The sequence below is a fragment of the Mirounga leonina genome, unplaced genomic scaffold (assembly GCF_011800145.1).
Source record: "Mirounga leonina isolate KUSES-001 unplaced genomic scaffold, KU_Mleo_1.0 Mir_99, whole genome shotgun sequence".
Taxonomy (NCBI): Eukaryota; Metazoa; Chordata; class Mammalia; order Carnivora; family Phocidae; genus Mirounga; species Mirounga leonina.
Window position 1 is genome coordinate 6,276,992 of NW_023270971.1, and position 14,307 is coordinate 6,291,298.

At 57.2% G+C, this 14,307-nt stretch overlaps 1 protein-coding gene across 3 annotated transcripts in view; it reads left to right on the top strand.

Moving 5' to 3' along the window:
- LOC118006731 (synaptopodin-like) overlaps positions 1–14,103 on the top strand; it is a 30,475-nt gene extending 16,372 nt beyond the window's left edge. For all 3 annotated transcript variants that reach the window (XM_034999486.1, XM_034999487.1, XM_034999488.1), the window contains exons 2-3: positions 3,721–6,074; positions 11,266–14,103. In XM_034999486.1, the coding sequence (XP_034855377.1) occupies positions 4,053–6,074; positions 11,266–11,934 (2,691 nt within the window). In that variant the 5' untranslated portion in view covers positions 3,721–4,052 and the 3' untranslated portion in view covers positions 11,935–14,103. The remainder of the gene's footprint in view (positions 1–3,720; positions 6,075–11,265) is intronic.
- Positions 14,104–14,307: the final 204 nt, after the last annotated feature.

Here is a 14,307-nt window from a genome sequence, read left to right on the forward strand (position 1 = left end):
TGGTCCTGGCTGGCTGGGGCATGGCCAGGGGCACCAATTCCTGAGTCTGGGGGATGTTGGACAGAACCACCTCCCCTGGTGCCCTGAAGTGTGGGACTGTGGGTTGCCTGTGGCTGGCCCAGCCCCCCTTCTCTCAGCTTTGTTTGTGAGGGTGGCAGAAATCGGCTGAATTGCTGGCAGGGTCTTGCCCAAGCCTCCTGCCGGATTCCTTTTCCGTGGAGTCACTGCGGGCTGGGGGTGGGGGCCCAGGAGCTCCCTCGGAGGCAGGGCTCTCTCACCCCTTGGCCTTTTCCCCTGCCCTCTTCTTGTCTCAGAACAGCAGTGGGAGGTTGGGGGGGGGGTCCAAGCCCAGCTGGGGGTCAGCAGACAGAGTCCTGGCCCAGAGGCCTACTCTGCCACTCTTTCCCTCTTGCAGCCTCCTAGGCTCATTTAGCCCCCGAGAGCCCTTCATGCTCTGACATTTTGAGCATTTTCAAAACCCATGGCCTTTAGAACCAGTCTGGGGATAGGATGGAAGCAGAGAAGCAAGGAGAAAAACAGGCAAGTGCAGGGAATTGGAAGGTCTGGATTATTCAACCCTTGAGGGACCTTCTGAGAGCCTTACACTGTGGGAATGTGTTTCCCAGAAAGCCTGTTGCTCTCCGGAGTTGTGCAGAGCCAGCGGGGAGCCAGCCCCACTACTTTCTGGCTCTGTGACCTTGGGCAACTCACTGTACCTCTCCGAGCCTTGGTTTTCTCATCACTACAAAGTGGATAATAGTTCATGTTCCGTAGCGTTGTTGTGGGAATTAAATAAGACAATATGTTTAATCAATGTTAGCAATTGTGTCATAAGAAACCCTGGTGGGACGACGGACGTGTATCCTGACCACGCCCCAGGGGGATGTGATTTGTGTCTGTGAATCTCTGCAGGGCTCTCAGGTTGGAAAGAAAAAGCTTTTTATCTATGTGTCAATATACGTGGCAGTAGAGGTTGGGAGTTAATGTAAGGAGTAACTTTATAGCAAAGGAGCGTTCATTAGTGAAAGGCAGCTCTTTAGGGCCGTGAGCTCCCTGTCAGTGGGGTGTGTAAACAGAGGCTTGTAACTCAGGGGCGTGGTCTTAGGGACACGGGAATTATGGGGGCAGTCGGACCCAGTGGCAGCCATCCCCGAGACTCTGAGGCTGTGTGGTTGGGGGCAGTAATCCCTGCCTCTCCACGATGCTGGAATCCCCTGCAGGTGTGACCTTAAGAGAGTCACATTCCCCCTCAGGATCCTGATCTTGGGAGTGAATCTCCCTTGCCAGAAGAGGCTCTGACCCCTTCCAGGGACGAGAGTAGGGTCACCACTGAGCAGCTCCTCCCTGGGGAGCATGAGCCCTCTGCGCTGTCCCCTGGGCCTCATGACAATGCATGACCTCATTGCAGCCTCTCAACCCTAACGGCAGTGCGTTTATCACTTCTCCTCAGTTAAGGAAACTGGCTCCGAGAGGTGTGCTGACTTGCCAAGGTCACACAAGCAGCAAACAGCAGAGCCCAGATTCAGGCCAGGAGTCCTGGTTTCTAAGCAGAGCAGAGGAGACAAGCATTGCATGAGCCCGGCAAACCTCTCAGGTCCCTCCTGTGTGGCCGGTTCGCCCCTACCTGAGACCCCACCCCTGGGCAGCAGCCTGGCCAAACCCACAAATCCTTCATCTTTTACAGAGGGGGGGATCCAGGCAGGAGAGGAGCCCTACCAGGAGGGAACAAGTGTCAGGGTGCACGGGGCAGGCTCTTCTGGACAGGTGGGCACAGGTGTATGGGGGTGCGAAGCCAGATCTTGATGGGAGGATGGGAGGAGGAGGTGGGGACCAGAGAGCTTCTGCTATGTGTGGGCCTCCCTGCTGACCCTAGTGTGACTCTCTGGGCCTCAGTTTCCTCATCTATACAATGGGGGTGGTGTTCAAATGGCTCCTTTGTAAGGGCCCTTCCAGCTCTGGGAGTCCATGAATTCTGAGCCTCGCTGGCAGGATGCCTGGAAAGACTGTCCCTGGAGACCCATTCAGCATGTCATGGCCAGTGCTAATGAGGGCATGGTAGGAGGGAGGGCAGGGTCAGATTCCTCAAGAACTAATTAGCTTCCCACAGTAGAGAGGGGCGGGGGGAGGATGACAGGGAAGAATTTTCCCAGCCACTGACTGAGCTGTTAGCCATGGACACAGGCTATCTCATCCATCTGTCCACTGGTCCTTTCGTTCATTCGTTGTTCAATAAGCATAAATTGAGCACCAACGGTGTACCAGCTGGGCACCGGGGATATAGAGAGAAGTGGTTGCCTACAGTGAACTTACAGATTAACAGGGGTCTGACACCAGCCTGATCACCGACCTCAGGCCCCAGACTCCACAGCCCTCGACTGAACCCGCCCCCCACCACTGATTCTGTCTTCTGTACATCCCAAAGGGACCTTTTGGGACAAATGGGCAACTTGAGCTTGGGTTGTGAACCCAGAGAGAACTGGTTTTGACCCCGGCCTTGCCGCTGTTTGTTGTGTGACTGTGGATGAGTTACTTAAAAGCCTCTGGACCTCATTTTCCACTTCTGTAAAACAGAGACGGGCAATGTTTATCTCCCAGTGTCCTTGTGAGGACAATATCAAGTAATGCAATGTTCTAGGATAGTCGCTGCTGAATTTAGCCCAATGCCTTACTGTCATGATATTAAAATATGAGAATTTAAAAACGATTATTTAAATAAAAGTAAGAAGAAACTCTGCGAGAAGAAACTGGTCACAGTTGTTACTGATTTGTGGTAGGGGTGCTCAGGGGTGCAGGGACATTTTTTAGTAAATACTTTTTGCTTTTTTAAATTTTTGAATTTTTAGGCCATGTGAATGCATGACCTATTCTAAAAAGAGGAAGTGTTACTGTTAGTGTTAGCAAATGATCACACTGTGAGTTTGAAAGTGTAAAGGGCCCCAAGACAGGCACATAGAAAATGTCCTGGGGGTTCATTCATGCCTTCAGTAATGCCTACTGGGTGCCCACTTTATGCCAAGCACTATTCTAGAGGCCAGGAACAGCAGGATGACCAGTCAAACAAGGTTATTGCCCCCTTAGAGCTTATATTCTAGGTGGGGTGATTGATGATAAACAAGGAAACGATAATTCCAAATTATGGTGAATGCCATGAAGAAAATATAACAAAGAGATGGTGGGATAGGAGGGGGGAGGACTTATTACAGAAGAAGATCCCTCCAGAGAGTCCCACATGGCAAGAAGGAAGCAATATCGAATGCCAACCAGAGAAAAGAGCAAGTGTAAAGGTCCTGGGGCAGGAAAAAAACTTGGCATTTTCAAGGAATTGAAAGGATGCCAGCAGGGCAGAGCCTAGTGAGTGGAGAAGGGTGGTAGGGGATGAGTCAGGGTATAGTGGGCCTCTACTGCTAGGATGAGGTGTGATTGCTGAGTTTGATAAAGTGCAGTATTGACAACCTTCAGGGGGAAGCCAAATGAGGGGCCAGTTTATCCTGAAAGGGTAATCAGGGGAGGTTTTACACAGGTGGTGGCATTTGAGTTGGGCCATGATTGTTGGGTCAGGGATCTTTATGAGGAGAGGGAATTCCAGGAAACAGTGAGTAAAGATCAAATTCCAGAGGAAAAGATCATCGGTAGGAGGGACACGGTGGCCATCTGTCTGTCTCTGTACCCGTGTGGCTCAGCATTCCCATTTGCTAACTGGACCTCTGTCCCTCCCTACAGCCTTGGGCCCGAGCACTAGCCTCACTGAGAGAGATCTGAAAGAGGCGAAGGCCCGGAGTCAGCAGATCGCAGCCCAGCTGACCACCCCTCCCAGCTCCAGCTCCCGCGGCGTCCAGCTCTTCAACAGGCGGCGGCAGAGGGTGAACGAGTTCACCTTGGAGAACCACGGCCGGAGGGGACAGAAGCCCAGCCAGGAGTCCCTCCGAGTGCCCCCTGCCAGCCCCACAGGCTATGCCTCAGGGCTCAGCTTGAGTCCCACCTCACTCCCTGAACCAGGCCCTCCGAGGAACGCCGACAGCCAGAGCCCTGACGTAGGGGTCCCTGCTCACAGCATGGAGGGATGCTCGGAGAAGGCCAACTTGCTGCGGCACCTGGAGAAGGTGGCCAGCGAGGAGGAGGAGGTACCCCTGGTGGTTTATTTGAAGGAGAACGCAGCCCTGCTGACGGCCAACGGACTGCACCTGTCCCAGAACCGAGAAGCCCAGCAGAGCCCAGCAAGCCCGCCGACGGCTGAGGTCCACAGCCCGGCTGCAGATGTCAACAAAAACGTTTCCTCACTCAGTGCCACCCTCATCGTGCCAGCCTCTAACAGCACCCACAGCCTGCCGGCCACAGACAACAACCAGAACCCCCCGGCACCTGTCACCCCACAGAGCCTGCCGCTTCCAAACAGCGAGCAGCCCTCGGAGGCACAGCTCCCTCCCAATGGCACGGTGTCAGATCCCAAACCCGGCACCCTGTGTTCCGGCGGGCAGCCCCCGGAGCCGGCTGCGGAGGTGAGATGCAGCACGCTCCTAATTGATAAGGTGTCAGCTCCACCTACCACCACCAGCACCTTCTCCAAAGAAACGACTCCCCTCTCCAGCTCCGGGACCCCAGCCCCAGATTTCATGTCCAGCTCCCTGCTCATCGATATACAGCCCAGTGCCCCAGCGGTGTCAGCAGAACAAGAGACGTCTGGGTGGGCGGCCACGCCCACGCCCGCCAAGCTATACAGTGAGGTCCACTTCACACTGGCCAAGCCCCCATCAGTGGTCAACAGGACCGCCAGACCCTTCGGGATCCAGGCGCCAGGGAGCACCAGCCAGATGGAGCGGAGCCCCATGGTAGAGAGACGACATCTCGGGGAGAAGGCCCTGGCTCCCCAGCCCTCCAGCATGGCAGACAGGAGCCCTCGGCCACAGAGACACGTGATGTCCCATAGCCCCATGGTGGAAAGGAGGTCTGTGGCACAGCGAAGCCCTGCCTTGGAGAGACGCCCCTTGGGGAACTTCACCCCACCCCCCACCTATGCCGAGACCTTGTCCACGGCCCCCCTGGCTTCCCGGGTTAGGTCTCCCCCGTCCTACTCTGCCCTTTACCCCAGCTCTGACCCCAAGCCTTCTCCTCTGAAGGGCCAGGCAGTTCCTGCCAGCAAGACGGGCATTTTGGAGGAGTCGATGGCCCGCAGGGGCAGCCGGAAATCCATGTTCACCTTCGTGGAGAAGCCCAAGGTGACCCCAAATCCAGACCTGCTGGATCTGGTACAGACGGCCGATGAGAAGCGGAGGCAGAGGGACCAGGGGGAGGCAGGCGTGGAGGACGAGCCCTTCGCGCTGGGGGCCGAGGCCTCCAACTTTCAGCAGGAGTCAGCACCCCGGGACAGGGCCGGCCCTGCGGCGGCCGAGGAGATCCTCCCGGAGTGGGCCTCGTGCCTCAAGTCACCGCGCATCCAGGCCAAGCCCAAGCCCAAGCCCAACCAGAACCTGTCCGAGGCCTCCGGGAAGGGGGCTGAGCTCTACGCCCGCCGCCAGTCCCGGATGGAGAAGTATGTCATCGAGTCCTCGGGCCACACCGAACTGGCCCGCTGCCCTTCGCCCACCATGTCCCTGCCTTCATCCTGGAAATATTCCACCAATGCTCCTGGCGCCTTCCGAGTGGCATCCCGGAGCCCAGCTCGGACCCCGCCCGCCTCCCTCTACCACGGCTACCTGCCTGAGAACGGGGTCCTGCGCCCTGAGCCCACCAAGCAGCCGGCCTACCAGCTGCGGCCCTCGCTCTTCGTCCTCTCGCCCATCAAGGAGCCTGTCAAGCCCTCACCGAGAGCCGCCTCTCCTGCCAAGCCGAGCTCCCTGGACCTGGTGCCCAGCCTCCCCAAGGGGGCCCTCCCGGCATCCCCGGCCCTGCCTCGGCCCTCCCGCTCCTCACCGGGCCTCTACAGCTCCCCCGGCCAGGACGGCCTCCAGCCCACAGCCGTGAGCCCGACCTACAGCAGTGATATCTCCCCCGTGTCACCCTCCAGGGCGTGGTCTCCCCGCGCCAGGCAGGCCCCCAGGCCCTCCTTCTCCACCCGGAATGCTGGGATCGAGGCTCAGGTGTGGAAGCCTTCCTTCTGCTTCAAGTAGAGGACCCCGCAGGGATCCCACTGCCTGGCAGGACCCCCTCTCTGAGGGCTGGATGGACAGCAGATGTGGCTGGAAATGGCACCGAGCTGAGGAGGGTCAGGAGTATGGGGCCTCGGGGCTCAAAGGGTGATGCTGCCACCAGCTAGCTTTGTGACTCTGGCCAAGTCACCTCCGCTCTCTGGGCTGTGGCTGCGCAAGGGTCATTAGACTCCATGTCTGAGGGATCTGCCGTCCCATACCGGGCCGGGGGGAGGGTCACGAAGCGAGAACTCCCTCAGCAGGCCGAAGTGAGGCTGGGGGGCTTCCTCGGGCCTTTGTGAGCTGTAGGGATGCCAGCGTCTTGCTGGGGAATGGCCTAGAAGGGGACCCCAACATGGGCTTCTGGAACAAAGAGAGCCGGCCAGTGCCTCCGTGTAGCCAGCCAGCCAAGGGTCCGCCTTCTCAGCCGCCCCAGCTCCTGGCATCCTTCCGCCTGTCGCTGGCTTCTTACCTGCACTGGTCTGTCTCCTCCACCTCTGCCTTCTGGACACCGTTTCCTCTCCGCTGCTTCAGAGAGCTTCGCCTCGGCCGCCACGTTTTCTCCTCTCGCGGGTTCTTCCGCTGGATGAGGACTCAGCCCGCCACGGCTGTCTGACGCTTTCCTTCCTGCCCCTCTGCTGCCCTGCCTCCCTGTCCTCTCCAAACACCTGGCTGCACTTTGGGGACCAGACCTCGGTCCCGGTTCCACCTGGCTGGCCCTCCATGTGCTGGGGCGTGCGAGGTCCCAGGGAGTCCCCGAGAGGAGGGGGGCCCCGTAGAAGGAGGTGCAGGTGCGGGCGTGCAGTGAGAGAGGCCCCGGCAGTGTATCCATCGGCTAGCTTGGCTTCAGCCTCAGCCGAGATCTGCCCCGTGAAAGCAGCTCTCTCTGTGCAATGGAGGGGGCCACGGGGAGAGAGGCCGGAGAGGGGTGTGTGGCCCCATCCCAGCCTCCCCTTTGCTGGGTGAGTCTGGCCAAGTCACTTTCCCTTTCTGGGCCTCGGTTTTCTTATCTAAACAGTCAGTGCCCTTCTAGCTGTGACCGTCTGTGAGGATTGAGGGGATAGGGCTGGAGCTTCGGGAGAAAGGCCTTGGAAGTGATAAGACAGTCCCCTGGGGGGAAAAAGGGGGAGGCAACAGGCTGTTGCCATAGAACCGTTGGAGATGAGAGGTCTGTGAGGGTGTCCCTGGGAGGGTGTGGCTGGAACGAGCTGCTGCAGGAGGCCAGGGGCTCAGAAGCCCAGGCTGGGAGGCTGCAGGCCGGGAGGGCCTGGAGACCGTAGACGCATAGGAAGCCAGGGCAGGAGCACAGCAGCTTGGTGGGACAGAGGAGGAGACCTTTAGGTTTGGAGCAAGAGCCTGGGATTTAAGAGATCTGGATTCCAACAGATTAATTCCATGTGTATCCTTGGTTCTCAGTTTCCCCATACAGTGAGGGTGTTGAGTCAGGTGGTGTGAGATCCTCACCACCTCTGACATGTGTGATGTGATGCAGCCCCCAAACCAGGCTTGGGGGGGGGGGAGTGTGAGAGGATACAGACGCAAGAGGCAGAATTCAGATGGAAGCTTCCCAAGGCTGGGGGCCGAGCACCACCCACTTTCTCTTCCCCAGCCCTATTTCTGGGCTCCCCAGCGGGGCGAGGGGTGGTGGAGGCGGTGCCCATGCTGGGCTGAGCCTGCAGTTTTCGTGAGCTCTGGGCTCGTCTCCATGGGAACGGGGGGTGCCTTCCTAGTGAGTTCATTCTGCCCGGAACTTGGGGGCATGCGTGGGGGAGTCGTAAGTGAGCTCAGCTTCTTCATGCCAGGCCCCTCCCAGGACAGAGTGAGGCCCCTGCCCCAGACCTCTGATCCCTTCGACCCCTGAGGGCCAGCAACAGAAGAGCCCACCCTCCATCCTGCAGCTCCTGTGGCCAGGCTGGCCGAACTCGTCCTCCAACTTTGTTTTCTCTCCTGTTCTCAATACACTCAGCCTCAAATCTGTCTTGCTTTTTTCTTTCTTCCTCGCTCCCTGGTTGGTGGTCCAGGCTCTCCCCCGCCTTCCTTGCTGATTCTGGCCTGGGAAGTGGGGGAGGACAACTCCGTTACTGTGTGTGAACGTGTGGCGTGTCCCTGCGTGCTGTTTGCGACCTCTGTGCGTCTGGATCTGCCGTGGGTACAGGGATGTGGTGGCCTGGAAGTGAGGGCTGCCCTCGCTCTTCCTTGGGCCAGCACGTAGGAAACCATCCATAATCCTGCGTAAATCCTTCTTCTGTTTTCTCCTTCTTCCAGAGTTTGGCCAAAAAGGCTAGAGAGCATGGGGAAAACCCACAGCCCCTTACAGTCCGGGTTTGTTTGAATTCTTTAAAAGTGGAATGTAAATGCCTCTTCAGCCAGAGCATATACTTTCTGGTTCCCTCAGGCCCCCCTCCCCCTCTCCCTGTTATCTTCATCCGGCAATTTCCCATATTCGTCACCTCCGGGCTCCTGAAAAGAGTTTCTGCCCCTGGTGGAGAGGAACAAACTGCCATCAAGTGTCACAAGTGGGATGTAGTCCCAGATCTGCACCTGACTCCTTGTGTGACCTTAGACAACCCCTTCTCACCTCTGGGCCTCAGTTTCTCTTCCCTACAAGGGAAGGGTTGCAGAAGGCCATCTGGGAGCTAGCTCCGTTTGGTCTTTGACAGTTCCTGTCTGACTGTTCTGCCCAAGCCTTCACCCCACGCACGTGCCCTGCAATGGGGCTGGTGCTGGGGTAAGTGGGTGCTGCTTTCTGAATTTTCACCCATGTGCATTGCCAGGGAGTTCTGGCTTATATAAGACATTAAGAGCTTTGTCAGAAAGTGAACAGTCCTGATTTCTCACAGCTTTTTTGTACTGTGCACCCCACCTCCCTCACTGCACACAGAGTCAGTACCCAGACATGGCAGTTCCGATGAGGTCACGCTCTGGCCCACCTCCAAATGATGAGGAACTGCTTACCACTGCCTAACATTCCACCCCAGGCTTGGGAACTGGCTGGCCCTAGCCTTCCCCTCGTGGCCACCAAGGGCAGAGATAACCCTTAGAGATTTCAGACAGGTATCATAACGCTTCCTGCCCCAGCCTGCCATTTTCCTGGCTGCAGAGCCCGGGTCCTTGTGTGCCCATGCTTGTTGATGGGCTGGGATCATGAACTCTTGCCCCCATTTCCCACAGCTGGGCTGACTGAAAGCTTCCTGGGATGTGTCACAAAGTAGCTCCCAGGGTCTCTGGCTCACATAGACACAGTTCTGATCCTGGAGTGAAAGGGGTGGATCCTATGCTGAGCTTTAACTTTTCAAATGGATGATTGGGGTCTTGGATGTCCCCAGGAGGCCCCTAGGGGTCCCTCCAGCATTACCATCCCATGAAAAATCTCCTATCCGGACTACTGTTTAAGGGACCCCATTCTGAGTCAGCTCATCTAGTAGCTAGCTGCCTTGTAGGGAGAAAACATAACACTTTGCTACTTCCTTTTGATTGGGAGAAATCAGATTCTCATTGGATGAGAGGCAGACTGGCTTGACTGTGGCTGATTACTGATTGGATGAAAGAACGGATCTCATGAATGGTTCTAGATGTTGATTAGGTAGAAGACGCTGAATGGACTGGCTAGTTCTGGACTCTGAGGAATGACTGCTGGTGAATCTGTATTGAATTGAAGGCTGAGTGGACTGGTTTACTGCTGGGATCTGATTGGATGAAGAGTTGGGCGGTTTAGCAGATACAGGCTGGCCATGATTCCCAAGCCCTGCACTTTCAAACCAGTTCTCCACACTGCTTTAGCATGGTGTAGCCCTTGAGCAGGAGGTAGTCTCACACACACACACACACACACACACACATCCTGGTGGGGTAGAACACACCAGATAGTTATTTACACCTCTGAACTTCATGTTCATCCTTGTAAAATGGGTGTGATAATGCCAGCTACCTCATCAGTGTGTTGTGAGGATCTAATGAGACATAAAGGATGACACGGAAATTTGTGGACTGGAAAATCCCTAAATAGGTAGGAAACAGGTACAGTAGTGTAGAGCAGAGCAGTGCTTTATCACCTCGGTGACGTTCACCAACTTGGCTTGACCGAAGCCACACTCCCTACCCCCTGCTGGCGAGAGGTCCAGTCCGGAGAGTGTGCTGCCTAAGGCACAAGGACCCAACTTCCTTCTGTGTGCCCACCTGTCAGTGGGAACTTCCTCTCTGCTCAGGGTATGCAAGCAAAAATTAGGAGGTGACCGTGGCAACATGGCAAGGGGGTTGGGGCTAAGAGGGCCTTTCCCGAAGTGCTTCATAATAATGATCAATATTATCGTTTTACATTTTTATTTATTTATTTTTAAAGATTTTATTTATTGAGAGAGAGAGAGGGAGCACAAGCAGGGGGAGCAGCAGAGGGAGAAAGAGAAGCAGGTTCCCTGCTGAGCAGGGAGCCCCACACTGGGCTGGATCCCAGGACCCCAGGATCATGACCTGAGCCGAAGGCAGACGCCAACCCGACTGAGCCACCCAGGGACCCCTCGTTTAAAATTTTTAAAATAGATAATACGTCCATATCTTTCAAAAACCTAAACTAATATAAAAACTAATACATGAAAGCTTCATTCCCACTCCTGTGGCTGCATACCTTGCCCTGTTGGCCCCATTTCCTAACAGCGACCCACTTCGGCTAGTTTCATGTGTATCCTTCCAGTATTTCTTTATGGTAACTAACATCTACTGAGCACCCACTCTCCTCCAGGGAATCTTTCAATCCACGTAATGTTCTTCTACATGAGTCATCTCATTTAATCCTCACAACAGCCCCCAAAGAGTAGGTGCTGCTATTACACCCCCATTTCACAGAGGAGGAAACTGAAGCCCAGAGGCTTCCGTTGCTGCAACAACTTGCCCAAGTTCGTTCAGTAAGCAGCCGGCTCTCCCCGAAGCGAGCCTTCTTAACCACTAGTCACCTGCCTCCCTGTTAAGCTCAGGAGCAGGCAGCTCGGGCTGATCCGAGGATGGGGGCTGAGAGCTGGGGCGCCCTGCGTTTTACCGCAGGCAATACTTCGCTGAGTCGGGTGGACAAAGCAGACCAGTGCCTCCCGGAGCCCCGGGCTGGAGGACCCCAGCACTAACGCCTGCCCCGCCCTCTGTGCTCTCTCCCCAGGACCGCCGGGAGAGCCTGCCCACCTCCCCGCCCTGGACGCCGGGCGCCTCCCGGCCCCCCAGCAGCCTGGACGGCTGGGTGAGCCCGGGGCCGTGGGAGCCGGGCCGGGGGAGCAGCATGAGCAGCCCCCCGCCGCTCCCGCCGCCGCCGCCCATGTCTCCCTCGTGGAGCGAGCGCTCCGTATCCCCGCTGCGACCCGAGGCCGAGGCGCGGCCTCCCAGCCGTCAGCTGCAGGCCCTCCTGGCGCGAAACATCATCAACGCCGCCCGGCGCAAGAGCGCCTCCCCGCGGCCGGCGGGCGCCGAGAGCCTGCGGCCCTTCTCCCCGCCCGGGCCGCCGCCGCCGCCGCCGCGCCTGCGCTCGCCGCAGCCCTCCCGGCCCGGCCCCGCCGCCGCCGCCGCCCCCGGGGCCACGTTCGCCCCGATCCCGCGGAGCCCGCTGCCCGCCGGCCCCTCGCCCTGCGCCAGCCCCCGGAGCCCGCTGCCCGCGACGCCCAGGCCCTTCGCCTACCGCCGGTCGCCCACGGACTCCGACGTGTCCCTCGACTCCGAGGACTCCGGGGCTAAGTCGCCCGGCATCCTCGGCTACAACATCTGTCCCCGCGGGTGGAACGGCAGCCTGAGGCTCAAGCGTGGCAGCCTCCCCGCCGAGGCCTCCTGCACCACCTAAAGCCTCGCCCGCTCCCGCTCCGTCCCCACCCCGGGAGGGCTGAGCCAGAAGAAGAGTTGTGGGGCTTGGTAGATCCCAGCACCACGTCCGGGGGAGGGGGGGCGGTGAGGTCTGGCCACTTTGGACAAGGGGTAAGGGGAGGCGTGCTCTGGGCTTGGGGCTGGGGTAGTGATCCAAGCTTGGGTTCTAGCCCTTATTCTTTCATTCAGTCATTGTGTGGCCCTGGGCAAGACCCTTCCTCTGTCCGACCCTCAGCCTTCCCATCCGTTTAATAAGACTTGGAGCAAGGCCATCTTCACAGGTCTAAATTTCCCCTCCCCTCCCCATCAATACACACACGCACACACGCACCCACACACACCTGCCCTGAAAGAGTCAGGGTATTGTGTGTATGGACCCCTAGACTCGCTCTGGTTCAGGGTTCCACAGTCCTCCCTCCCTTCCTGGCTCTGCTCTCTGGAGTCTGGCAAATGAGGGGTGTGTTCACAAGATCCTAGGCCTCAGTCCCCTGCCTGGGCCCTGGCTTGACCGCCTGCCTCCCTGGCACCAAGTCCCAGGCAGGAGCAGCTGCTTGCCACCCCTTCCCAGACAAGCTCTATTTTTACCATGGTGACCTTTAGAGAGGTCTCCCAGGCCAGCTCAAGGTGCCCTGCTGGCCCCTCGGGAGACAAGAGGTGGAAAGATTCCTCCTCCCAGGTCCCTCTCACGCTTTTCCAGCTCTGGCTTAGGGTGTCAGGGCCGCTTATCTGCCGCCAGAGGGGAAAGCTGGAAGGTGATGACTTATGGCCCCGGCCCCAGGACTTGGGCCTCCAGGAATGCTGTAGGTGCCTCCAACCCATCTATCTCTTCTCAGCCCTTTCATGGCAGGTTCCAGGCTCAACGCTGAGCTGGGGGGAGAAGAGTTGATATGGAGCTATCTGCTCGCCTGTGACTTTACCTAATGGCCCTGAGTTTGAGGTTGGCCACTTGGAAAAGGGGAGGCAAGAGTTCCTTGTTATGGGAGGTATTCAAGCAGTAGCCAGGATGCATAGAGGAGATTCTAGTAGGAAGTGGATTGGCTCAGATGACCTCTGAGGGCTCTTCCAGTCCTGAAATGCATTGCATGGGGTTAGGAAGGGAGGCAGTTGGTGGTGGAGGACTGATTGGGCAGAATTTGGGGGCAGATGAGCATGGGTGGGTGAGGGAGGGGTTAGACTAGTCCGCCTGTGTTTCTGGCTCCTTGGGAAATACCCCATGCTTCAGTTTTAGGCCTCAGTATCCATATCATGCCCAGATGAGTGGGCACTGTTCTGCCCCATCTCTTTCCTGTTACACTCTGGCCTAGCTAGTGCCTGGTGCCCAGTGACCTTGAGGAGCCTGGCTGCAGACTCTGGCCTGTCCCTTAGACCTGGGTGGTTCTCATTCCAATCCCCAGGAGGGACATGGGAAGAATGCGGCTAAATTCTATAGCTTCCAAAGTTGGCTGGTGGTGCCCTCTAGAGGTTCAGAATACCAGCTTCAGGATACTAAGCACAGAGGAGGGTGGGGATGGGGCACTGGACTTGACTGAGGATCAAAGAGATGTAGGATAAAAGATTAAGAGAAAGGATACCAGGATGTTGCTAACGGTGAGGGACTGAGTGTGATTTGGGGTTAGGGGTAGACTTACCCACCCAGGTGGGTAACATCAGGTGATGTTAGACCTGAAACCCCCACAGAAGGCTAGGGAAAGCTGGGGTCGGGGTGGGAGAGAGTCAGATGGGGGTCTTTGAAATTAAGGAGTGATCCCAGAGGGTGCCTAGGGCCAAAGGATTGGGAACACAGGCCCTGACAGAGGGAAGATAAGGGAGTATTCCTGCTTGGTCGATGATGGTCGATGATGAAGTCCCCATCTGCTTCAGGGTTCCTTTGTAGCACGGGAGACTGGGGCTAAGGGCCCCTTTCACAGAAGAGACGCTCTCAGGCCACTGGTTGATGCAGTGCCATAGAAAATCCACTTCTGCTTGCATTTCCCCAAAGAGCCAGCAGAAGGCAGCCCTGGAAAGCTGCGTTTCTGCCTGGCTGTTCCTGTCACTGTCTTCTCCCCCCATCCTCCCCTCTAGCCCACTAGAGACTGCCTGTGTTCTGCCTCTTGCCTCCTGCAGAATTCATCTCTGGCCCTCAATAAATGCTTCCTGCATACTTCTGCCTCCTGTGTCATTTTCAAAAGCTTCGTCTAAAGCCCCTCCCTTCTCCCCATGGAACAGTCCGAGGGATTCTGCGGGGACGAGAATGTTTGACACAGGTGGGATGGGAGCTTGGGGCGTAGCAACCATGGAGAGAGACGGGGAACAATGGGACAACTCCAGGCCATAGATGAGGTCCCAGGGTTGAGGTCCTAATCCTGTCTCCTAC